Source organism: Salvelinus alpinus, chromosome 20 (assembly GCF_045679555.1).
Source record: "Salvelinus alpinus chromosome 20, SLU_Salpinus.1, whole genome shotgun sequence".
NCBI classification, from domain to species: domain Eukaryota; kingdom Metazoa; phylum Chordata; class Actinopteri; order Salmoniformes; family Salmonidae; genus Salvelinus; species Salvelinus alpinus.
The window spans coordinates 1,597,776-1,617,747 of NC_092105.1; the positions used below are offsets into that span (position 1 = coordinate 1,597,776).

The window sequence follows — 19,972 nt, forward strand, 5'->3', positions numbered from 1 at the left end:
AGGCCGGGGGCCGGGGGGGGGTTATTAAACTACAGTATTATGTGTTGGATACAGGCCGGGGGCCGGGGGGGGGTTATTAAACTACAGTATTATGTGTTGGATACAGGCCAGGGGGGGGGGGGGGGGGTATTAAACTACAATATTATGTGTTGGCTATAGGCCGGGGGGGGGGGTATTAAACTACAGTATTATGTGTTGGATACAGGCCGGGGGGGGGGTTATTAAACTACAGTATTATGTGTTGGATACAGGCCGGGGGGGGGGGGGGGGTATTAAACTACAGTATTATGTGTTGGATACAGGCCGGGGGGGGGGGGGGGGATTAAACTACAGTATTATGTGTTGGATACAGGCCGGGAGGGGGGTATTAAACTACAGTATTATGTGTTGGATATAGGCCGGGGGGGGGGGGGGTTATTAAACTACAGTATTATGTGTTGGATACAGGCCGGGAGGGGGGTATTAAACTACAGTATTATGTGTTGGATACAGGCCGGGGGGGGGGGGGGTATTAAACTACAGTATTATGTGTTGATATAGGCCGGGGGGGGGGGGGGGGGTTATTAAACTACAGTATTATGTGTTGGATACAGGCCGGGGGGGGGGGGGGGGGGGGTTATTAAACTACAATATAATGTGTTGGATACAGGCCGGGGGTGTATTAAAATACAGTATTATGTGTTGGATACAGGCCGGGGGGGGGGGTTATTAAACCACAGTATTATGTGTTGGATACAGGCCGGGGGGGGGGGGGTGATTAAACTACAGTATTATGTGTTGGATACAGGCCGGGGGGGGTATTAAACTACAGTATTATGTGTTGGATACAGGCCGGGGGGGGGGGGTATTAAACTACAGTATTATGTGTTGGATACAGGCCGGGGGGGGGGGGGTATTAAACTACAGTATTATGTGTTGGATACAGGCCGGGGGGGGGGGGGGTTATTAAACTACAGTATTATGTGTTGGATACAGGCCGGGGGGGGGGTATTAAACTACAGTATTATGTGTTGGATACAGGCCGGGGGGGGGGGGGGTATTAAACTACAGTATTATGTGTTGGATACAGGCCGGGGGGGGGGTGGTGTTATTAAACTACAGTATTATGTGTTGGATACAGGCCGGGGGGGGGGGGGGGGTATTAAACTACAGTATTATGTGTTGGATATAGGCCGGGGGGGGGGGGGGGGGGTTATTAAACTACAGTATTATGTGTTGGATACAGGCCGGGGGGGGGGTTATTAAACTACAGTATTATGTGTTGGATACAGGCCGGGGGGGGGGCATTAAACTACAGTATTACGTGTTGGATACAGGGGGGGGGGGGTATTAAACTACAGTATTATGTGTTGGGTATAGGCCGGGGGGGGGGGTATTAAACTACAGTATTATGTGTTGGATACAGGCCGGGGGGGGGGGCATTAAACTACAGTATTACGTGTTGGATACAGGGGGGGGGGGGTATTAAACTACAGTATTATGTGTTGGATATAGGCCGGGGGGGGGGTATTAAACTACAGTATTATGTGTTGGATACAGGCCGGGGGGGGGGGGGGGTATTAAACTACAGTATTATGTGTTGGATACAGGCCGGGGGGGGGGGGGGATTAAACTACAGTATTATGTGTTGGATACAGGCCGGGAGGGGGGTATTAAACTACAGTATTATGTGTTGGATATAGGCCGGGGGGGGGGGGGGGTTATTAAACTACAGTATTATGTGTTGGATACAGGCCGGGAGGGGGGTATTAAACTACAGTATTATGTGTTGGATACAGGCCGGGGGGGGGGGGGGGTATTAAACTACAGTATTATGTGTTGATATAGGCCGGGGGGGGGGGGGGGGGGGTTATTAAACTACAGTATTATGTGTTGGATACAGGCCGGGGGTGTATTAAAATACAGTATTATGTGTTGGATACAGGCCGGGGGGGGGGGTTATTAAACCACAGTATTATGTGTTGGATACAGGCCGGGGGGGGGGGGGGTGATTAAACTACAGTATTATGTGTTGGATACAGGCCGGGGGGGGTATTAAACTACAGTATTATGTGTTGGATACAGGCCGGGGGGGGGGGGGTATTAAACTACAGTATTATGTGTTGGATACAGGCCGGGGGGGGGGGGGTATTAAACTACAGTATTATGTGTTGGATACAGGCCGGGGGGGGGGGGGGGTTATTAAACTACAGTATTATGTGTTGGATACAGGCCGGGGGGGGGTATTAAACTACAGTATTATGTGTTGGATACAGGCCGGGGGGGGGGGGGGTATTAAACTACAGTATTATGTGTTGGATACAGGCCGGGGGGGGGGTGGTGTTATTAAACTACAGTATTATGTGTTGGATACAGGCCGGGGGGGGGGGGGGGGGTATTAAACTACAGTATTATGTGTTGGATATAGGCCGGGGGGGGGGGGGGGGGGTTATTAAACTACAGTATTATGTGTTGGATACAGGCCGGGGGGGGGGTTATTAAACTACAGTATTATGTGTTGGATACAGGCCGGGGGGGGGGCATTAAACTACAGTATTACGTGTTGGATACAGGGGGGGGGGGTATTAAACTACAGTATTATGTGTTGGGTATAGGCCGGGGGGGGGGGTATTAAACTACAGTATTATGTGTTGGATACAGGCCGGGGGGGGGGGGCATTAAACTACAGTATTACGTGTTGGATACAGGGGGGGGGGGGTATTAAACTACAGTATTATGTGTTGGATATAGGCCGGGGGGGGGGTATTAAACTACAGTATTATGTGTTGGATACAGGCCGGGGGGGGGGGGGGGGTATTAAACTACAGTATTATGTGTTGGATACAGGCCGGGGGGGGGGGGGGGTATTAAACTACAGTATTATGTGTTGGATATAGGCCGGGGGGGGGTATTAAACTACAGTATTATGTGTTGAATACAGGCCGGGGGGGGGGGGGGGGTATTAAACTACAGTATTATGTGTTGGATACAGGGGGGGGGGGGTATTAAACTACAGTATTATGTGTTGGATATAGGCCGGGGGGGGGGTTATTAAACTACAGTATTATGTGTTGGATACAGGCCGGGGGGGGGTTATTAAACTACAGTATTATGTGTTGGATACAGGCCGGGGGGGGGGGGTATTAAACTACAGTATTATGTGTTGGATACAGGCCGGGGGGGGGGGGGGGATTAAACTACAGTATTATGTGTTGGATACAGGCCGGGAGGGGGGTATTAAACTACAGTATTATGTGTTGGATATAGGCCGGGGGGGGGGGGGGGGTTATTAAACTACAGTATTATGTGTTGGATACAGGCCGGGGGGGGGGGGGGTTATTAAACTACAATATAATGTGTTGGAAACAGGCCGGGGGGGGGGTATTAAAATACAGTATTATGTGTTGGATACAGGCCGGGGGGGGGGGTTATTAAACCACAGTATTATGTGTTGGATACAGGCCGGGGGGGGGGGTTATTAAACTACAGTATTATGTGTTGGATACAGGCCGGGGGGGGGTATTAAACTACAGTATTATGTGTTGGATACAGGCCGGGGGGGGGGGGTATTAAACTACAGTATTATGTGTTGGATACAGGCCGGGGGGTATTAAACTACAGTATTATGTGTTGGATACAGGCCGGGGGGGGGTATTAAACTACAGTATTATGTGTTGGATACAGGCCAGGGGGGGGGGGGGGGTATTAAACTACAGTATTATGTGCTGGATACAGGGGGGGGGGGGTATTAAACTACAGTATTATGTGTTGGATACAGGCCGGGGGGGGGGGGGGGGTATTAAACTACAGTATTATGTGTTGGATACAGGGGGGGGGGGGGGGGTATTAAACTACAGTATTATGTGTTGGATATAGGCCGGGGGGGGGGGTATTATACTACAGTATTATGTGTTGGATACAGGCCGGGGGGGGGGGGGGGGTTATTAAACTACAGTATTATGTGTTGGATACAGGCCGGGGGGGGGGGGGGGGGGTATTAAACTACAGTATTATGTGTTGGATACAGGCCGGGGGGGGGGGGGGGTGGTATTAAACTACAGTATTATGTGTTGGATACAGGCCGGGGGGGGGGGTATTAAACTACAGTATTATGTGTTGGATACAGGCCGGGGGTGGGGGTATTAAACTACAGTATTATGTGTTGGATACAGGCCGGGGGGGGGGGGTATTAAACCACAGTATTATGTGTTGGATATAGGCCGGGGGGGGGGGTATTAAACTACAGTATTATGTGTTGGATATAGGCCGGGGGGGGGGGGGGGGGGTATTAAACTACAGTATTATGTGTTGGATACAGGCCGGGGGGGGGGGGGGGGTATTAAACTACAGTATTATGTGTTGGATACAGGCCGGGGGGGGGGGGTATTAAACTACAGTATTATGTGTTGGATACAGGCCGGGGGTGGGGGTATTAAACTACAGTATTATGTGTTGGATACAGGCCGGGGGGGGGGGGGTATTAAACCACAGTATTATGTGTTGGATATAGGCCGGGGGGGGGGGTTATTAAACTACAGTATTATGTGTTGGATACAGGCCGGGGGGGGGGGGGTATTAAACTACAGTATTATGTGTTGGATACAGGCCAGGGGGGGGGGGGGGTATTAAACTACAGTATTATGTGTTGGATATAGGCCGGGGGGGGGTATTAAACTACAGTATTATGTGTTGAATACAGGCCGGGGGGGGGGGGGGGTATTAAACTACAGTATTATGTGTTGGATACAGGGGGGGGGGGGTATTAAACTACAGTATTATGTGTTGGATATAGGCCGGGGGGGGGGTTATTAAACTACAGTATTATGTGTTGGATACAGGCCGGGGGGGGGGTTATTAAACTACAGTATTATGTGTTGGATACAGGCCGGGGGGGGGGGGGTATTAAACTACAGTATTATGTGTTGGATACAGGCCGGGGGGGGGGGGGGATTAAACTACAGTATTATGTGTTGGATACAGGCCGGGAGGGGGGTATTAAACTACAGTATTATGTGTTGGATATAGGCCGGGGGGGGGGGGGGGGGTTATTAAACTACAGTATTATGTGTTGGATACAGGCCGGGGGGGGGGGGGGGGGGGTTATTAAACTACAATATAATGTGTTGGAAACAGGCCGGGGGGGGGGTATTAAAATACAGTATTATGTGTTGGATACAGGCCGGGGGGGGGGGGTTATTAAACCACAGTATTATGTGTTGGATACAGGCCGGGGGGGGGGGTTATTAAACTACAGTATTATGTGTTGGATACAGGCCGGGGGGGGGTATTAAACTACAGTATTATGTGTTGGATACAGGCCGGGGGGGGGGGGTATTAAACTACAGTATTATGTGTTGGATACAGGCCGGGGGGTATTAAACTACAGTATTATGTGTTGGATACAGGCCGGGGGGGGGTATTAAACTACAGTATTATGTGTTGGATACAGGCCAGGGGGGGGGGGGGGTATTAAACTACAGTATTATGTGCTGGATACAGGGGGGGGGGGGTATTAAACTACAGTATTATGTGTTGGATACAGGCCGGGGGGGGGGGGGGGGTATTAAACTACAGTATTATGTGTTGGATACAGGGGGGGGGGGGGGGTATTAAACTACAGTATTATGTGTTGGATATAGGCCGGGGGGGGGGGGTATTATACTACAGTATTATGTGTTGGATACAGGCCGGGGGGGGGGGGGGGGGGTTATTAAACTACAGTATTATGTGTTGGATACAGGCCGGGGGGGGGGGGGGGGGTATTAAACTACAGTATTATGTGTTGGATACAGGCCGGGGGGGGGGGGGGGTGGTATTAAACTACAGTATTATGTGTTGGATACAGGCCGGGGGGGGGGGGTATTAAACTACAGTATTATGTGTTGGATACAGGCCGGGGGTGGGGGTATTAAACTACAGTATTATGTGTTGGATACAGGCCGGGGGGGGGGGTATTAAACCACAGTATTATGTGTTGGATATAGGCCGGGGGGGGGGGTATTAAACTACAGTATTATGTGTTGGATATAGGCCGGGGGGGGGGGGGGGGGGTATTAAACTACAGTATTATGTGTTGGATACAGGCCGGGGGGGGGGGGGGTATTAAACTACAGTATTATGTGTTGGATACAGGCCGGGGGGGGGGGTATTAAACTACAGTATTATGTGTTGGATACAGGCCGGGGGTGGGGGTATTAAACTACAGTATTATGTGTTGGATACAGGCCGGGGGGGGGGGTATTAAACCACAGTATTATGTGTTGGATATAGGCCGGGGGGGGGGGTTATTAAACTACAGTATTATGTGTTGGATACAGGCCGGGGGGGGGGGGGTATTAAACTACAGTATTATGTGTTGGATACAGGCCAGGGGGGGGGGGGGGTATTAAACTACAGTATTATGTGTTGGATACAGGCCAGGGGGGGGGGGGTATTAAACTACAGTATTATGTGTTGGATACAGGCCAGGGGGGGGGGTATTAAACTACAGTATTATGTGTTGGATACAGGCCGGGGGGGGGGGGGGGAAATTAAACTACAGTATTATGTGTTGGATACAGGCCGGGGGGGGGGGGGGGGTATTAAACTACAGTATTATGTGTTGGATACAGGCCAGGGGGGGGGGGGGGAGTTTATTAAACTACAGTATTATGTGTTGGATACAGGCCGGGGGGTATTAAACTACAGTATTATGTGTTGGATACAGGCCGGGGGGGGGGTATTAAACTACAGTATTATGTGTTGGATACAGGCCAGGGGGGGGGGGGGGGTATTAAACTACAGTATTATGTGTTGGATACAGGCCAGGGGGGGGGGGGGTATTAAACTACAGTATTATGTGTTGGATACAGGCCAGGGGGGGGGGGTATTAAACTACAGTATTATGTGTTGGATACAGGCCAGGGGGGGGGGTATTAAACTACAGTATTATGTGTTGGATACAGGCCGGGGGGGGGGGGGGAAATTAAACTACAGTATTATGTGTTGGATACAGGCCGGGGGGGGGGGGGGTATTAAACTACAGTATTATGTGTTGGATACAGGCCAGGGGGGGGGGGGGAGTTTATTAAACTACAGTATTATGTGTTGGATACAGGCCGGGGGGTATTAAACTACAGTATTATGTGTTGGATACAGGCCGGGGGGGGGGTATTAAACTACAGTATTATGTGTTGGATACAGGCCAGGGGGGGGGGGGGGTATTAAACTACAGTATTATGTGTTGGATACAGGGGGGGGGGGGGTATTAAACTACAGTATTATGTGTTGGATACAGGCCGGGGGGGGGGGGGGGTATTAAACTACAGTATTATGTGTTGGATACAGGGGGGGGGGGGTATTAAACTACAGTATTATGTGTTGGATATAGGCCGGGGGGGGGGGTATTATACTACAGTATTATGTGTTGGATACAGGCCGGGGGGGGGGGGGGGGGGTTATTAAACTACAGTATTATGTGTTGGATACAGGCCGGGGGGGGGGGGGGGGTATTAAACTACAGTATTATGTGTTGGATACAGGCCGGGGGGGGGGGGGTGGTATTAAACTACAGTATTATGTGTTGGATACAGGCCGGGGGGGGGGGTATTAAACTACAGTATTATGTGTTGGATACAGGCCGGGGGTGGGGGTATTAAACTACAGTATTATGTGTTGGATACAGGCCGGGGGGGGGGGTATTAAACCACAGTATTATGTGTTGGATATAGGCCGGGGGGGGGGGTATTAAACTACAGTATTATGTGTTGGATATAGGCCGGGGGGGGGGGGGGGTATTAAACTACAGTATTATGTGTTGGATACAGGCCGGGGGGGGGGGGGGGGTATTAAACTACAGTATTATGTGTTGGATACAGGGGGGGGGGGGGGTATTAAACTACAGTATTATGTGTTGGATATAGGCCGGGGGGGGGGGTATTATACTACAGTATTATGTGTTGGATACAGGCCGGGGGGGGGGGGGGGTTATTAAACTACAGTATTATGTGTTGGATACAGGCCGGGGGGGGGGGGGGGGTATTAAACTACAGTATTATGTGTTGGATACAGGCCGGGGGGGGGGGGGTGGTATTAAACTACAGTATTATGTGTTGGATACAGGCCGGGGGGGGGGGTATTAAACTACAGTATTATGTGTTGGATACAGGCCGGGGGTGGGGGTATTAAACTACAGTATTATGTGTTGGATACAGGCCGGGGGGGGGGGTATTAAACCACAGTATTATGTGTTGGATATAGGCCGGGGGGGGGGGTATTAAACTACAGTATTATGTGTTGGATATAGGCCGGGGGGGGGGGGGGGGTATTAAACTACAGTATTATGTGTTGGATACAGGCCGGGGGGGGGGGGGGGTATTAAACTACAGTATTATGTGTTGGATACAGGCCGGGGGGGGGGGGTATTAAACTACAGTATTATGTGTTGGATACAGGCCGGGGGTGGGGGTATTAAACTACAGTATTATGTGTTGGATACAGGCCGGGGGGGGGGGGGGGAAATTAAACTACAGTATTATGTGTTGGATACAGGCCGGGGGGGGGGGGGGGGTATTAAACTACAGTATTATGTGTTGGATACAGGCCAGGGGGGGGGGGGGGAGTTTATTAAACTACAGTATTATGTGTTGGATACAGGCCGGGGGGGGGTATTAAACTACAGTATTATGTGTTGGATACAGGCCAGGGGGGGGGGGGGGGTATTAAACTACAGTATTATGTGTTGGATACAGGGGGGGGGGGGGTATTAAACTACAGTATTATGTGTTGGATACAGGCCGGGGGGGGGGGGGGGTATTAAACTACAGTATTATGTGTTGGATACAGGGGGGGGGGGGGTATTAAACTACAGTATTATGTGTTGGATATAGGCCGGGGGGGGGGGTATTATACTACAGTATTATGTGTTGGATACAGGCCGGGGGGGGGGGGGGGGTTATTAAACTACAGTATTATGTGTTGGATACAGGCCGGGGGGGGGGGGGGGGGGTATTAAACTACAGTATTATGTGTTGGATACAGGCCGGGGGGGGGGGGGGTGGTATTAAACTACAGTATTATGTGTTGGATACAGGCCGGGGGGGGGGGTATTAAACTACAGTATTATGTGTTGGATACAGGCCGGGGGTGGGGGTATTAAACTACAGTTTTATGTGTTGGATACAGGCCGGGGGGGGGGGTATTAAACCACAGTATTATGTGTTGGATATAGGCCGGGGGGGGGGGTATTAAACTACAGTATTATGTGTTGGATATAGGCCGGGGGGGGGGGGGGGGGGTATTAAACTACAGTATTATGTGTTGGATACAGGCCGGGGGGGGGGGGGGGTATTAAACTACAGTATTATGTGTTGGATACAGGCCGGGGGGGGGGGGTATTAAACTACAGTATTATGTGTTGGATACAGGCCGGGGGTGGGGGTATTAAACTACAGTATTATGTGTTGGATACAGGCCGGGGGGGGGGGGGTATTAAACCACAGTATTATGTGTTGGATATAGGCCGGGGGGGGGGGGTTATTAAACTACAGTATTATGTGTTGGATACAGGCCGGGGGGGGGGGGGTATTAAACTACAGTATTATGTGTTGGATACAGGCCAGGGGGGGGGGGGGGTATTAAACTACAGTATTATGTGTTGGATACAGGCCAGGGGGGGGGGGTATTAAACTACAGTATTATGTGTTGGATACAGGCCAGGGGGGGGGGTATTAAACTACAGTATTATGTGTTGGATACAGGCCGGGGGGGGGGGGGGAAATTAAACTACAGTATTATGTGTTGGATACAGGCCGGGGGGGGGGGGGGGGTATTAAACTACAGTATTATGTGTTGGATACAGGCCAGGGGGGGGGGGGGGAGTTTATTAAACTACAGTATTATGTGTTGGATACAGGCCGGGGGGTATTAAACTACAGTATTATGTGTTGGATACAGGCCGGGGGGGGGTATTAAACTACAGTATTATGTGTTGGATACAGGCCAGGGGGGGGGGGGGGGGGTATTAAACTACAGTATTATGTGTTGGATACAGGGGGGGGGGGGTATTAAACTACAGTATTATGTGTTGGATACAGGCCGGGGGGGGGGGGGGGGTATTAAACTACAGTATTATGTGTTGGATACAGGGGGGGGGGGGGGTATTAAACTACAGTATTATGTGTTGGATATAGGCCGGGGGGGGGGGTATTATACTACAGTATTATGTGTTGGATACAGGCCGGGGGGGGGGGGGGGGGTTATTAAACTACAGTATTATGTGTTGGATACAGGCCGGGGGGGGGGGGGGGGGGTATTAAACTACAGTATTATGTGTTGGATACAGGCCGGGGGGGGGGGGGGGTGGTATTAAACTACAGTATTATGTGTTGGATACAGGCCGGGGGGGGGGGTATTAAACTACAGTATTATGTGTTGGATACAGGCCGGGGGTGGGGGTATTAAACTACAGTATTATGTGTTGGATACAGGCCGGGGGGGGGGGGTATTAAACCACAGTATTATGTGTTGGATATAGGCCGGGGGGGGGGGGTATTAAACTACAGTATTATGTGTTGGATATAGGCCGGGGGGGGGGGGGGGGGTATTAAACTACAGTATTATGTGTTGGATACAGGCCGGGGGGGGGGGGGGGGTATTAAACTACAGTATTATGTGTTGGATACAGGCCGGGGGGGGGGGTATTAAACTACAGTATTATGTGTTGGATACAGGCCGGGGGTGGGGGTATTAAACTACAGTATTATGTGTTGGATACAGGCCGGGGGGGGGGGGGGGGGAAATTAAACTACAGTATTATGTGTTGGATACAGGCCGGGGGGGGGGGGGGGTATTAAACTACAGTATTATGTGTTGGATACAGGCCAGGGGGGGGGGGGGGAGTTTATTAAACTACAGTATTATGTGTTGGATACAGGCCGGGGGGGGGGGGGGGGGGTATTAAACTACAGTATTATGTGTTGGATACAGGCCGGGGGGGGGGGGGGGGGGGTTATTAAACTACAGTATTATGTGTTGGATATAGGCCGGGGGGGGGGGGGCTATTAAACTACAGTATTATGTGTTGGATACAGGCCGGGGGGGGGGTATTAAACTACAGTATTATGTGTTGGATACAGGCCGGGGGGGGGGGGGTATTAAACTACAGTATTATGTGTTGGATACAGGCCGGGGGGGGGGGTATTAAAATACAGTATTATGTGTTGGATACAGGCCGGGGGGGGGGGGGTTATTAAACCACAGTATTATGTGTTGGATACAGGCCGGGGGGGGGGGTATAAACTACAGTATTATGTGTTGGATACAGGCCGGGGGGGGGGGGGTATTAAACCACAGTATTATGTGTTGGATACAGGCCGGGGGGGGGTGGTATTAAACCACAGTATTATGTGTTGGATACAGGCCGGGGGGGGGGGGGGTTATTAAACTACAGTATTATGTGTTGGATACAGGCCGGGGGGGGGGGGGGGTTATTAAACTACAGTATTATGTGTTGGATACAGGCCGGGGGGGGGGGGGGGGGTTATTAAACTACAGTATTATGTGTTGGATACAGGCCGGGGGGCGTATTAAACTACAGTATTATGTGTTGGATACAGGCCGGGGGGGGGGGGGGGGTTATTAAACTACAGTATTATGTGTTGGATACAGGCCGGGGGGCGTATTAAACTACAGTATTATGTGTTGGATACAGGCCGGGGGGGGGGGGGTATTAAAATACAGTATTATGTGTTGGATACAGGCCGGGGGGGGGGGGTTATTAAACCACAGTATTATGTGTTGGATACAGGCCGGGGGGGGGTATTAAACTACAGTATTATGTGTTGGATACAGGCCGGGGGGGGGGGGGGGTATTAAACCACAGTATTATGTGTTGGATACAGGCCGGGGGGGGGGGGGGGTATTAAACCACAGTATTATGTGTTGGATACAGGCCGGGGGGGGGGGGGGGTATTAAACTACAGTATTATGTGTTGGATACAGGCCGGGGGGGGTGGGGTATTAAACTACAGTATTATGTGTTGGATACAGGCCGGGGGGGGGGGGGGGGTATTAAACTACAGTATTATGTGTTGGATACAGGCCGGGGGGGGGGGGGGGTATTAAACTACAGTATTATGTGTTGGATACAGGCCGGGGGGGGGGGGGGGTATTAAACGACAGTATTATGTGTTGGATACAGGCCGGGGGGGCCCGGGGGGGTATTAAACTACAGTATTATGTGTTGGATACAGGCTGGGGGGGGGGGGGGGGTATTAAACTACAGTATTTGTGTTGGATACAGGCCGGGGGGGGGGGGTATTAAACTACAGTATTATGTGTTGGATACAGGCCGGGGGGGGGGTATTAAACTACATTATTATGTGTTGGATACAGGCCGGGGGGGGTATTAAACTACAGTATTATGTGTTGGATACAGGCCGGGGGGGGGGGGGGTATTAAACTACAGTATTATGTGTTGGATACAGGCCGGGGAGGGTATTAAACTACAGTATTATGTGTTGGATACAGGCCGGGGGGGGGGGTTATTAAACCACAGTATTATGTGTTGGATACAGGCCGGGGGGGGGGGTATTAAACTACAGTATTATGTGTTGGATACAGGCCGGGGGGGGGGGGGGGGTATTAAACCACAGTATTATGTGTTGGATACAGGCCGGGGGGGGGGGGGGGGTATTAAACCACAGTATTATGTGTTGGATACAGGCCGGGGGGGGGGGGGGGGGTATTAAACTACAGTATTATGTGTTGGATACAGGCCGGGGGGGGGGGGGGGTATTAAACTACAGTATTATGTGTTGGATACAGGCCGGGGGGGGGGGGGGGGGTTATTAAACTACAGTATTATGTGTTGGATATAGGCCGGGGGGGGGGGGGGCTATTAAACTACAGTATTATGTGTTGGATACAGGCCGGGGGGGGGGTATTAAACTACAGTATTATGTGTTGGATACAGGCCGGGGGGGGGGGGGGGGTATTAAACTACAGTATTATGTGTTGGATACAGGCCGGGGGGGGGGGTATTAAAATACAGTATTATGTGTTGGATACAGGCCGGGGGGGGGGGGTTATTAAACCACAGTATTATGTGTTTGTTGGATACAGGCCGGGGGGGGGGGTATAAACTACAGTATTATGTGTTGGATACAGGCCGGGGGGGGGGGGTATTAAACCACAGTATTATGTGTTGGATACAGGCCGGGGGGGGGTGGTATTAAACCACAGTATTATGTGTTGGATACAGGCCGGGGGGGGGGGGGGTTATTAAACTACAGTATTATGTGTTGGATACAGGCCGGGGGGGGGGGGGGGTTATTAAACTACAGTATTATGTGTTGGATACAGGCCGGGGGGGGGGGGGGGGTTATTAAACTACAGTATTATGTGTTGGATACAGGCCGGGGGGCGTATTAAACTACAGTATTATGTGTTGGATACAGGCCGGGGGGGGGGGGGGGGGGTTATTAAACTACAGTATTATGTGTTGGATACAGGCCGGGGGGCGTATTAAACTACAGTATTATGTGTTGGATACAGGCCGGGGGGGGGGGGTATTAAAATACAGTATTATGTGTTGGATACAGGCCGGGGGGGGGGGTTATTAAACCACAGTATTATGTGTTGGATACAGGCCGGGGGGGGGTATTAAACTACAGTATTATGTGTTGGATACAGGCCGGGGGGGGGGGGGGGTATTAAACCACAGTATTATGTGTTGGATACAGGCCGGGGGGGGGGGGGGGGTATTAAACCACAGTATTATGTGTTGGATACAGGCCGGGGGGGGGGGGGGGTATTAAACTACAGTATTATGTGTTGGATACAGGCCGGGGGGGGTGGGGTATTAAACTACAGTATTATGTGTTGGATACAGGCCGGGGGGGGGGGGGGGGGGGTATTAAACTACAGTATTATGTGTTGGATACAGGCCGGGGGGGGGGGGGGTATTAAACTACAGTATTATGTGTTGGATACAGGCCGGGGGGGGGGGGGGGTATTAAACGACAGTATTATGTGTTGGATACAGGCCGGGGGGGCCCGGGGGGGTATTAAACTACAGTATTATGTGTTGGATACAGGCTGGGGGGGGGGGGGGGGGTATTAAACTACAGTATTTGTGTTGGATACAGGCCGGGGGGGGGGGGTATTAAACTACAGTATTATGTGTTGGATACAGGCCGGGGGGGGGGTATTAAACTACATTATTATGTGTTGGATACAGGCCGGGGGGGGTATTAAACTACAGTATTATGTGTTGGATACAGGCCGGGGGGGGGGGGTATTAAACTACAGTATTATGTGTTGGATACAGGCCGGGGAGGGTATTAAACTACAGTATTATGTGTTGGATACAGGCCGGGGGGGGGGGTTATTAAACCACAGTATTATGTGTTGGATACAGGCCGGGGGGGGGGTATTAAACTACAGTATTATGTGTTGGATACAGGCCGGGGGGGGGGGGGGGGGTATTAAACCACAGTATTATGTGTTGGATACAGGCCGGGGGGGGGGGGGGTATTAAACCACAGTATTATGTGTTGGATACAGGCCGGGGGGGGGGGGGGGGGTATTAAACTACAGTATTATGTGTTGGATACAGGCCGGGGGGGGGGGGGGTATTAAACTACAGTATTATGTGTTGGATACAGGCCGGGGGGGGGGGGGGGGGGGGTATTAAACGACAGTATTATGTGTTGGATACAGGCTGGGGGGGGGGGGGGGGGGTATTAAACTACAGTATTTGTGTTGGATACAGGCCGGGGGGGGGGGTATTAAACTACAGTATTATGTGTTGGATACAGGCCGGGGGGGGGGGTATTAAACTACAGTATTATGTGTTGGATACAGGCCGGGGGGGGTATTAAACTACAGTATTATGTGTTGGATACAGGCCGGGGGGGGGGGGGTATTAAACTACAGTATTATGTGTTGGATACAGGCCGGGGGGGGTATTAAACTACAGTATTATGTGTTGGATACAGGCCGGGGGGGGGGGTTATTAAACCACAGTATTATGTGTTGGATACAGGCCGGGGGGGGGGGTATTAAACTACAGTATTATGTGTTGGATACAGGCCGGGGGGGGGGGGGGGTATTAAACCACAGTATTATGTGTTGGATACAGGCCGGGGGGGGGGGGGGGGGTATTAAACCACAGTATTATGTGTTGGATACAGGCCGGGGGGGGGGGTATTAAACTACAGTATTATGTGTTGGATACAGGCCGGGGGGGGGGGGGGTATTAAACTACAGTATTATGTGTTGGATACAGGCCGGGGGGGGTATTAAACCACAGTATTATGTGTTGGATACAGGCCGGGGGGGGGGGTATTAAACTACAGTATTATGTGTTGGATACAGGCCGGGGGGGGGGGGTATTAAACTACAGTATTATGTGTTGGATACAGGCCGGGGGGGGGGGGGGGGGTATTAAACTACAGTATTATGTGTTGGATACAGGCCGGGGGGGGGGGTATTAAACGACAGTATTATGTGTTGGATACAGGCCGGGGGGGCCGGGGGGGTATTAAACTACAGTATTATGTGTTGGATACAGGCCGGGGGGGGGGGGGTATTAAACGACAGTATTATGTGTTGGATACAGGCCGGGGGGGGGGGTATTAAACTACAGTATTATGTGTTGGATACAGGCCGGGGGGAGGGTTATTAAACTACAGTATTATGTGTTGGATATAGGCCGGGGGGGGGGGGGTATTAAACTACAGTATTATGTGTTGGATACAGGCCGGGGGGGAGGGTTATTAAACTACAGTATTATGTGTTGGATATAGGCCGGGGGGGTATTAAACTACAGTATTATGTGTTGGATACAGGCCGGGGGGGGGGGGGGGTATTAAACTACAGTATTATGTGTTGGATACAGGCCGGGGGGGGGGGGGGGGTATTAAACTACAGTATTATGTGTTGGATACAGGCCGGGGGGGGGGGGGGGGTATTAAACGACAGTATTATGTGTTGGATACAGGCCGGGGGGGGGTATTAAACTACAGTATTATGTGTTGGATACAGGCCGGGGGGGGAGGGTTATTAAACTACAGTATTATGTGTTGGATATAGGCCGGGGGGGTATTAAACTACAGTATTATGTGTTGGATACAGGCCGGGGGGGGGGGGGGGGGGTATTAAACTACAGTATTATGTGTTGGATACAGGCCGGGGGGGGGGGGGGGGGTATTAAACTACAGTATTATGTGTTGGATACAGGCCGGGGGGGGGGGTATTAAACGACAGTATTATGTGTTGGATACAGGCCGGGGGGGCCGGGGGGGTATTAAACTACAGTATTATGTGTTGGATACAGGCCGGGGGGGGGGGGGGGGGTATTAAACTACAGTATTATGTGTTGGATACAGGCCGGGGGGGGTATTAAACTATAGTATTATGTGTTGGATACAGGCCGGGGGGGGGGTATTAAACTACAGTATTATGTGTTGGATACAGGCCGGGGGGGGGGGTATTAAACTACAGTATTATGTGTTGGATACAGGCCAGGGGGGGGGGGGGGGGTTATTAAACTACAGTATTATGTGTTGGATACAGGCCGGGGGGGGGGTATTAAACTACAGTATTATGTGTTGGATACAGGCCGGGGGGGGTATTAAACTACAGTATTATGTGTTGGATATAGGCCGGGGGGGGGTATTAAACTACAGTATTATGTGTTGGATACAGGCCGGGGGGGGGGGGGGGGTATTAAACTACAGTATTATGTGTTGGATACAGGCCGGGGGGGGGGGGGGGGTATTAAACTACAGTATTATGTGTTGGATACAGGCCGGGGGGGGGGGGGGTATTAAACTACAGTATTATGTGTTGGATACAGGCCGGGGGGGGGGGTATTAAACGACAGTATTATGTGTTGGATACAGGCCGGGGGGGGGGTATTAAACTACAGTATTATGTGTTGGATACAGGCCGGGGGGGGGTTATTAAACTACAGTATTATGTGTTGGATACAGGCCGGGGGGGGGGGGGGTATTAAACGACAGTATTATGTGCTGGATACAGGCCGGGGGGGGGTTATTAAACTACAGTATTATGTGTTGGATACATTAAGGACGGAGTCCCAAGTGGCACCCTATTGCCTATGTAGTGCACTAGGGCCCATAGGGCTCTGGTCAATAGTAGTGCACTATGTAGAGAATAGGGTGTCACTTGGGACAACACTGGGGCTCCACAAGGGTGCGTTCTCAGCCCTCTCCTGTACTCCCTGTTCACCAATGACTGCGTGGCCATGCACACCTCCAACTCAATCACCACGTTTGCAGACGACACTGCAGTGGTAGGCTTGATTACCAACAACGACGAGACGGCCTACAGGGAGGAGGTGAGGGCACTCGGAGTGTGGTGTCAGGAAAACCCCCTCTCACTCAACGTCAACAAAACAAAGGAGATGATCGTGGACAAACTGAAATGGTCCACCCACACAGACAGTGTTATGAAAAAGGTGCAACAGAGCCTTTACAACCTCAGGAGGCTGAAGACATTTGACTTGTCACCTAAAACCCTCACAAACATTTACAGATGCACAATCGAGAGCATCCTGTCGGGCTGTATCACCGCCTGGGTCGGCAACTGCACCACCCACAACTGTAAGGCTCTCCAGAGGGTAGTGAGGTCTGCACAACGCATCACCGGGGGCAAACTACCTGCCCTCCAGGACACCTACAGCACCCGATGTCACAGGAAGGCCAACAAGATCATGAAGGACAACAATCACCCGAGCCACTGCCTGTTCACCCCGCTATCATCCAGAAGGAGAGGTCAGTACAGGTGCATCAAACAGTTTCTATCTCAAGGCCATCAGACTGTTAAACAGCCATCACTAACTCAGAGAGGCTCCTGCCAACATACAGACTTGAAATAATTGGCCACTTTAATAAATGGATCACTAGTCACTTTAAATAATGCCACCTTAATAATGTCTACATATCTTGCATTACTCATCTCATACAGTATATACGGTATTCTATACCATCTATTGCCTCTTAGTCTACACCGCTCTGACATCGCTCATCCATATATTAATATGTATATTCTTATTCCATCCGTTACTTAGATGTGTGTGTATTGGGTATATGTTGTGTAATTGTTAGATATTACTTGTTAGATATTACTGCACTGTTGGAGCTAGAAACACAAGCATTTAGCTACACCCGCAATAACATCTGCTAACCATGTTTATCTAGGCAAGTCAGTTAAAAGAACACATTCTTATTTACCTGTATGTGACCAATAACATTTGATTTGAACACCATAACGTACCGTTTTCTGTACAGTAGGAGAGTCCTGTGATTCCACCTCTTTATTCAATGTGTCCTCCAGCTTCTCTCTGCTGGTTTGTTCACCTGTTTCCTGTGTCTGTCCCTCCACCTGCTGCGGATTCTGTTCATCTACTGTCACGTTGGTTTTCTTAGAATGGCCTCCTTTCCTGCTAAAAAGAGAGAAGAAGCAGGATAAAAGGTAATGATCGATAAAGATGGAGATACTAGAGGCAGGCACTGAAGAGAGGGGAGAGGAGGGAGAGATGGGGTGAACATGGGAGGGAGAGAGCAGGAGAGATGGGGTGGACGGGAGGGAGACTGAGGGAGGGAGAGACTGAGGGAGGGAGAGAGAAGGAGAGATGGGGTGGACAGGGGAGGGAGAGAGCAGGGGAGACTGAGGGGGAGACAGTGGGAGAGGAAGGGGGTATGAGGGAGGGAGACTGAGATATAACAGGGAAGGAATGCAAACAGCAATTAGACAGGATATGAATAAGGACTAGAACCCTGTGGAGCTTTACACTGTGACCTCTGACCTATAACTGCTACTCAGGACCCTGTCAACCTGCAGCCCAGATAGTAGATCTGAAAGGACTCGATTACGGTCTGTCTGAGTCCCAAATGGGTCCTATGACTCCTGGTCAACAGCAGTGCACTATGTAGGGCGTAGGATGCCATGTGGGATACAATCTCTTTCACTCACCCACTGGGTGTGAGGGGTCCCTCTGAGTGTTTGGGAGTTCTCTTCTGAGAGAGGACCCGTGCTGTAGAGTGGCCTGCGGGGATGGGCTGTGAAGGTTTGTGGGGGTTGATGTTTTGGGTCTCTTCTTCTTCTGTGGTAGGTAAGGAGGATACCCCGCTCATCTGTGTACCTGGCTGATCCCGATTCTGGCTCCTCTTCCTTCTTGTAGACTTCTCCTCAGCTTCCTCCCTCCTCACCTCCTTTCCTTCCCGTGCCGCCTTCCCTTCCTCCTGTCTTGGAATCTCCACTGGTGCTACAAGCAGAGTGTGTACAGGTGAGGTCCTTGCAGATCCAGATACCGGCCTATCAGAAGGCTAACAGCCGCTGGGGTTTTCTTTACCTGTCCCACTGCGGAGGTTGTAGCTCACAGCCGTGTCTTTATGTCTTCCCCCAGGTCTCTGAGTGTCTGGGTGCAGCTGGCCAGGGGAGGGACACACCACAGGGTTAGACCAGACTACAACAGGCAGTAGACCAGACTCAGTGTATTAGATCAGTGTATTAGATCAGACTCAGTGTATTAGATCAGACTCAGTGTATTAGATCAGACTAAGTGTAGTAGACCAGACTAAGTGTATTAGACCAGACTAAGTGTATTAGATCAGTGTATTAGACCAGACTCAGTGTATTAGACCAGACTCAGTGTATTAGATCAGTGTATTAGACCAGACTCAGTGTATTAGACCAGACTCAGTGTATTAGATCAGTGTATTAGACCAGACTCAGTGTATTAGACCAGACTCAGTGTATTAGATCAGTGTATTAGACCAGACTCAGTGTATTAGATCAGTGTATTAGATCAGTGTATTAGATCAGACTCAGTGTATTAGATCAGTGTATTAGACCAGACTCAGTGTATTAGACCAGACTCAGTGTATTAGACCAGACTCAGTGTATTAGATCAGTGTATTAGACCAGACTCAGTGTATTAGATCAGTGTATTAGACCAGACTCAGTGTATTAGACCAGACTCAGT

The 19,972-nt window shown here is 50.7% G+C and overlaps 1 protein-coding gene across 1 annotated transcript in view; it reads right to left on the bottom strand.

Moving 5' to 3' along the window:
• LOC139547258 (uncharacterized protein KIAA2012 homolog) overlaps window positions 1-19,972 on the bottom strand; it is a 71,611-nt gene that overhangs the window by 10,430 nt on the left and 41,209 nt on the right. Inside the window, exons 15-17 of the mRNA XM_071356317.1 lie at window positions 19,340-19,415; window positions 18,961-19,252; window positions 18,262-18,430 (exon numbers count right to left, since the gene is read on the bottom strand). Coding sequence (XP_071212418.1) covers window positions 18,262-18,430; window positions 18,961-19,252; window positions 19,340-19,415 — 537 coding nt within the window. The remainder of the gene's footprint in view (window positions 1-18,261; window positions 18,431-18,960; window positions 19,253-19,339; window positions 19,416-19,972) is intronic.